The sequence below is a fragment of the Monoraphidium neglectum genome (assembly GCF_000611645.1).
Source record: "Monoraphidium neglectum strain SAG 48.87 unplaced genomic scaffold scaffold00783, whole genome shotgun sequence".
NCBI lineage: Eukaryota > Viridiplantae > Chlorophyta > Chlorophyceae > Sphaeropleales > Selenastraceae > Monoraphidium > Monoraphidium neglectum.
In genome coordinates this window covers 7,358-13,173 of record NW_014012845.1, presented here as the reverse complement: position 1 = coordinate 13,173, position 5,816 = coordinate 7,358, and the positions used below count along the sequence as shown (strand labels likewise).

Sequence of the window (5,816 nt, the reverse complement as noted above, 5' to 3'; positions counted from 1 at the left end):
TTGGCTGGATGCGGTGCAGCAGCGAGGGATCCAGGTGCTAAAAAGCGTATTGAGAAGCAAGGTCGGGCGGCTTCAACCGATGGACGCCGATACGCGCTGCGCTCGCGGCTTCAAGTAGTGACGTCACGTGCACCGTCGGTGACAGGGCATCACAAAAAGGCGGTATTTGAGCGGGACGCGGGACAATATGCTTGACACCCAAAGTTTTCCCGACACTGAACAGTTTGTTGTTCCCAAGCCCTGCGCAGCAGATCAGAAGCAAGCAACGACAACGCACGCACACCACATGATCTCCCTCACCCCCGCCCGCGTGGCCTCTTCCTTTTCGCGCCCGGCCGTCGCCGCCGCGCTCCCGGCCGCCCGCTGCTCCTTCGGCAAGATGCGTCAGGGTGGCTACATGGTCTCCTCAGACGTGGTGAACAATGCTGCGCGCGGCGGTGCCGGCGCGCCATCTGGCGCGCGCGGCACCGTGACCGCCGCAACCGGTGGCGGGGGCGCTCCTGCCGGCAACATCGTTGACGCCATCACGGACGACCACAAGAGGTGGGCGTCCGAGTATTGCCTGCCCATTGGAAGGGGAGGGTCGCTGGCTGCCGCAGCCGGTTCCTGTGCAGGGCGGTGAGGTGGTGACGTCACATCGAGTGCACTGGACCCTGCAGTCACGCTTTGCTTCCTCTCATTTGTTTTGGGCTGCGGCCAGACTCCGTTCTGTACAGCAATCTTTTAGTGCAACGGGATCCCGTTGCCGTTTGTCGCGTTCGATTGCGCAGCCCGCACCGGCCCCCCTCCTCTGCGCTAATGCACCCTCGCTCCATTCGCTCCGCACGCAACGCCCACCACGCAATCGGCTGCGTTCCCCCGCGTCACCACTCCGCCGGGCAGGCTGTTCTCGTACTGCGACCAGCTGAGGGGCCAGGGGCTGGGCCACGACCAGAGGGAGCACCTGAGGCACCAGCTGGTGCACGACCTCGCGGTGAGGCGGGCTGTCACTTCCGAGTGCACAGAGTATGACTTGGGGTTGATAAATCGATGGCATGAACTCCCTTGCCTACGCAACGGGTGGGGCGTCGTCACAGCCCCGAAATCTCTTCGGTATGTGGGCGCAAACCAGCAGGTGCAAGCAGGAGGTGTGTTGGAGCGACCTGTTTGCTGCTGGCTGCCAACCCCAGGTGCACTCCCTGAGCGAGGAGGAGGTGCTGTACCCCGCCCTGAAGAATGCGTGCGGCAATGAGATGAGGTGGGGTGGGCTCCTTGACAGCTGATGGGGGTCGGAATCATGTTTGGAAATAGTGCGCCAAGCAGACAGATTCAGCTCAATGCAATTTAATCTGCTAGCTGGAGGTTGTTGTTGTCGCGTTTGGTTTTGTGTGAGTCCACTTGAGGTTTTTGTGAGCCCACTTGCTCCACCCAGCAATGCAACGCACCGAAACCCGGTTACCAGGAATCACGTTCTGGATGAGCACACCACCCTCAAGCACATCCTCATGGACATTGACAAGGTGCAGATCAGGCACTATCATGATGGTGGAATGGTTGCCTTGCTTTGCTGCTGAAACACCTGCCCAAAAATGCTGGGGGAGACAGAAAGCTGCTGGGTCTGCGCAACATGACCTGGCACTATGTCACTGCACTCCCAACTATACTCCGTGCTATGCTACGCCTTGCATGGTCAGGAACTTCTCCTGGAACATGTGTCCCCAACCTGCTGAAGCAGCAAATTTTTCTGCCCGCCTCACAACAGAATCTGTTGAGACAGTGGTGTAGTAATCTTTGTAAGCCTTACAAACGCCGCCCCTCCGTCCTTGACCTTGCTCCTTCAATAGATGGATGCTGACGACCCCAACTTCAACCCTCGGCTGGATGAGCTTGTTCACGTGAGCGACTGAGCAAGTCTTTCGACCCGAGTTTTGTTTGATGAGTGCTGATGAGCAAGTGCTGATTAGCAAGCAAGGTGTCGCCACAACAGGCGCGTGCACGTAGGCGTGCTCCCCCGCTATACCTTGAAACCCCCGCCCCTTCCACTCCATCACCCCTACATGTCCGTCCCAGGAGCTGCGCCACCATGTGCAGGAGGAGGAGGAGAAGGTGCTGCCCATGTTTGCCTCCAAGGTATGTTGGCGGGGATGTGGGTGGTGTCTTCACCGCACACTGTCCATTTCATGTTTGGTGTAAGCTGTGAGACTCGAGTCTGTGATAAATTGGCTGGACAACACATGCGGCAAGCAAAGTAGTAGTTGTGTATTTTGCAACCTACCTGCATTGTGCACATGTGTCCTTTAGGTACCAACCTCTGACCTGGAGCATCTGGGCGACAAGTTCGAGAGGACCAAGGGGCAGGTGCCCACACGGTGAGTCATGCGTATCAGGCGGGTATAGGTGGGATAGGCGGGGCATACGTACGCATGCTGATTCTCATACTGTGAATAACGTGCTGCTGACGTTCTTTCCTCACCTGCTGTGCTGCTGCATTGTGGTGAACTGCAGGCCCCACATCCTTGCCCCCAACAAGCCGGCCACCGGCAACGTCGTGGTTGATCGCCTGACGGCTCCCCTCGACAAGCTGAGGGATTCAGCCGGCGGGCGCGAGGTGTGAGCATGTGCTGGCCACGAGACATTTTTGTTTCGACTGCTGCAAGGTCGCAGCTTGCAAGATTGTCATGTATAGTATCGGGTGTGCAATAGTGTACGACCTCTGTCTGTGATGAACCTTGTTGGTAATCTGTTGAATTATGCAGGTTGGACAGTTGCGCAAATGAGAGGTTGATGTGTAAAAGAGAGTTTACTGTCACAGTGTAACTTTCTTCGTAGATTAAACACTATCATACCGACATACGACTACTATAATACAGTATGTCAGCAGTTGAGAAGGTGTACCCTTGAGAGTGTGGGAACCTGGGTTGTATGATACGCTGCCATCATGTCAGTATGCTGGCATGGTGGTCTTCAGACTGGTTTAGCTGGCGTGGGGCGTGTCCCTGAGAGGTATGGTGGGAAAGCGGCGGAGGGGTGGGGATGTGGGGAGGGGGGTAGATTCATAGCTGTTCGTCTGCGCAGGTAGGATTTTGCCAAATATCACATAACCGATAATTTGATGTACAACAATAACTCTAATCAAACACACAATGGTATACCGGTACAAGTCGTCTTGTCAGCAGCACAAGCGCAGCTGTGTGCATTGTGAGGATGGCTGCCTTATCATACCGGCACTTGCAGGCAATACTGGTATCAAGCACACCGCTTGAAGGTGTTGTGCGGTAATATGAGGTCTGTATAACATATGCATTCCAAAGGTAGACAAAGCGGAGGTCGTCGCGGTTGACAAGATGGCTATGCCAGGCTTGATCTGGCTGGCGATCGTGGCAGTGGTAGTAGTCGTGGCAATCAGGTGCGTATCATTATCTCTGTACCAGGGAGCGTATGGTCCAGCGATCCCGGCGCGACACATCTCGGTGGTGTCTTTGCCACGCAGGTCAGCTGTGAACAAGCTCAGAAAGGCACTTGTAAAGGCCCGGGTGGAGTTAACGATCGGCCATGTCGGCCTGGGTGGAGTCTCGCGGCTGGCCGTGGCGACCCAGGTGCGTGCGTTCAGATGGCTCCCTCGCGCCGCGCTAACCAACCCACGGTGTGGGCCATGCCCCGCATCGCCGACCTGCATGCATGCAGCACCAATGCGTTTCTCATCTGCCGCGCAGGGTCTGTTGGCGAGGCTGGAGTGCGACTCTGTCCGGGTGGGCGGCGCCAGCACCGCAGCTGCCGTGGCTGGGGGTGCAGACCCAGGCCGCGAAGGCCCGCCTCCCTGGCTGCCGATTCGGGTCCAGGGGCTCCGGTTAGCCATCGCCGCTCAGGCACCAGGACCCCCGGCCGGCGGCGGCGGCGGCGGCAGCAACAGCAGGCGCACGAGGAAGCGGGTCCTGGCAGCCGGCGGCGCCGTCGGCGACGCCGCGCGCGCCGCGGCGGCGTGGCCGGCCGCGCTGCTGCTGCGGGCCGCCGGCAAGGTGTTGCCGCGCGCGCCCATTGGTGTCGATGACATCACTCTTGATCTGGAGGGCCCGGGGCTGCGGCTGCACCTGCAGCAGGCGGCGGCGGCGTTTGAGGCGCTCCCAGACCACCAGCTGCAGCTGACCGTGCTGGCGCAGCGGTTTGCGCTGCGGCCGCGTGTTGCAGGCGGCGCAGGCGACGGCGACGGCGCGGGGCTCGGGGTCGCGTGCCCCGCGGTGAAGCTCATTTGCGCAGTCGCGGCCAGCAGGTGGGCAGTCAGGGGCGACGATGAGCAGCGCGCCTGCATATGATTGCATGCAGCGATTTAGGGCCTGCTCAGCCCGCATAGCGCCCGCATGCGCGTCACATGGCGGCGGCATGCACCCACGACGGCCGTTTCCGGGCTACAGCAGCCCCATGCGTGCGCGGACTCGCCCGCTCGCTGCGCCTCGGTTCGAATGCGTGCAGGGGCCCGCTCCCGGTGGCGCTCAGCCTGGTGGATGTGCGGGTGGGGGAGATCTCTGTGCGTGATGCCAGCCAGCTGCTGCTCGCCATCGCTCATGGCGGCGGCGGCGGCGGCGGCGGTGGCCCGTCTGCGGGCATTGGCGGCGGCGGCGGCACTGCAGGTCCTCCGGGGGCGCCGCCGGCCGCGGCAGCAAAGCCCAAGCGGCGCAAGGCGCCGCTAGACGTGCCGCGGCTGCTGCAGCTGCTGCCTGCCAAGGCGAAGCTGTCGCTCGCGGGGGTGCGGTTCGACGCGCGCAGCGCAAAGCGGCCCTTGAGCGGCGGCGCGGGAGACGCGCTGCCCGCGCTGACTGGCCACGTCGGGCCGCTGCAGGTGGCGCTGAGCAGCGCGACCGCGGGGCCCGCGGCTCCGCAGGCCGCCGGCGAGGCGGCGGCGGGGCCGGCTGCGGCCTCGAAGGCCGCGGCTTTGGTGGTGTCGCTTGGACAGGTGCAGCTGCGCGTGGACGGTGGCGGCGGCGGCGACGACGATGGCGGGGCGGATGCTGGTGGCGCAGGCTCCAAAGATTCAGCAGCGGCAGCGGCGGCGGCGTTAGCGTTTTCCCTGGAAAAGCTTAGTGCAAACCTGGATGTGTTCAGGGAGCCGCCACCGGCCGGCGGGCGGCGGCAGCTGCTGCGTGTGCAGCTGCAGGCCAGCGCGGCGGCGGAGCTGCACGCGCCCAGGGTGCTGCTGCGGGAGGCCGCGCTGCCGCGGCTGGCGGGGGCGCTGCAGGGGCTCGCCGCCCACCTGAAAGGCGCAAAGGCAGCGAGGGCGCGCGCTCGGGCGAGGGCGATCCACGGGGCGGGGCAGCAAGGGCGGGCAGTCGCGCAGCAGGGTCAGGGGCAACAGCAGCAGCAGCAGCAGCAGGCGGGCGTGCCGCCGGTTGTGTCGATGCCGTCGCGAGGGCCGACGCCCGACAGCAGCGGCGTGCTGCCTAGCCCCGCATCGTCGGTCATGTCAGCCTCGGGGGCAGCCGGCGACGACTCGTGCAACACCCAAGGGGCGCCCGCCCCAGGGGGCGTGCTGGGCCGCCGCACCACTAGCCGACGCGCGGGCGAGGGTGCGGAGGAGGAGGCGGCGGGCAGCACGTTTGAGCTGCGGTGGCAGGCCAAGGCTGTGAATCAGGGCGGCATCCACTTAGAGGTGGTGGATGCATCCGGGGAGGTCTGCCATTGGGCGGCCGTCCGCGTCCTGGAGGGCTCCGCCTCCGGCGCCGCCGGCGGCGCGGCCGCGCAGCCGCCGGCGCTGACGGCGAGCGCGCAGCTGCAGGGGCTCGCGGTGCGGTGCAGGGCGGCGGCGAGGGGGGACGGCTTGGGGGCGGCCACGGCGGGCGCGGGGG

General features: G+C 63.5%; 2 protein-coding genes across 2 annotated transcripts in view; both read left to right on the top strand.

Annotated features, from left to right (window-relative positions):
- Nucleotides 1–286: 286 nt before the first annotated feature.
- Nucleotides 287–2,593, top strand: MNEG_5309 (putative hemerythrin-like protein; the record flags this gene model as incomplete). The annotated part of the gene is made up of 8 exons (XM_014046215.1): nucleotides 287–543; nucleotides 883–973; nucleotides 1,170–1,237; nucleotides 1,442–1,499; nucleotides 1,824–1,874; nucleotides 2,050–2,109; nucleotides 2,281–2,348; nucleotides 2,485–2,593. The coding sequence occupies 8 exons, from the start codon at nucleotides 287–289 to the stop codon at nucleotides 2,591–2,593; spliced, it is 762 nt and encodes a 253-aa protein (XP_013901669.1).
- A 730-nt stretch (nucleotides 2,594–3,323) lies between these two features.
- Nucleotides 3,324–5,816, top strand: part of MNEG_5308 (hypothetical protein) — a gene marked incomplete at both ends in the record, with an annotated part of 9,609 nt that continues 7,116 nt past the window's right edge. Inside the window, 4 exons of the mRNA XM_014046214.1 lie at nucleotides 3,324–3,385; nucleotides 3,470–3,575; nucleotides 3,819–4,246; nucleotides 4,447–5,755. Of these exons, the coding sequence (XP_013901668.1) occupies nucleotides 3,324–3,385; nucleotides 3,470–3,575; nucleotides 3,819–4,246; nucleotides 4,447–5,755 (1,905 nt within the window). The remainder of the gene's footprint in view (nucleotides 3,386–3,469; nucleotides 3,576–3,818; nucleotides 4,247–4,446; nucleotides 5,756–5,816) is intronic.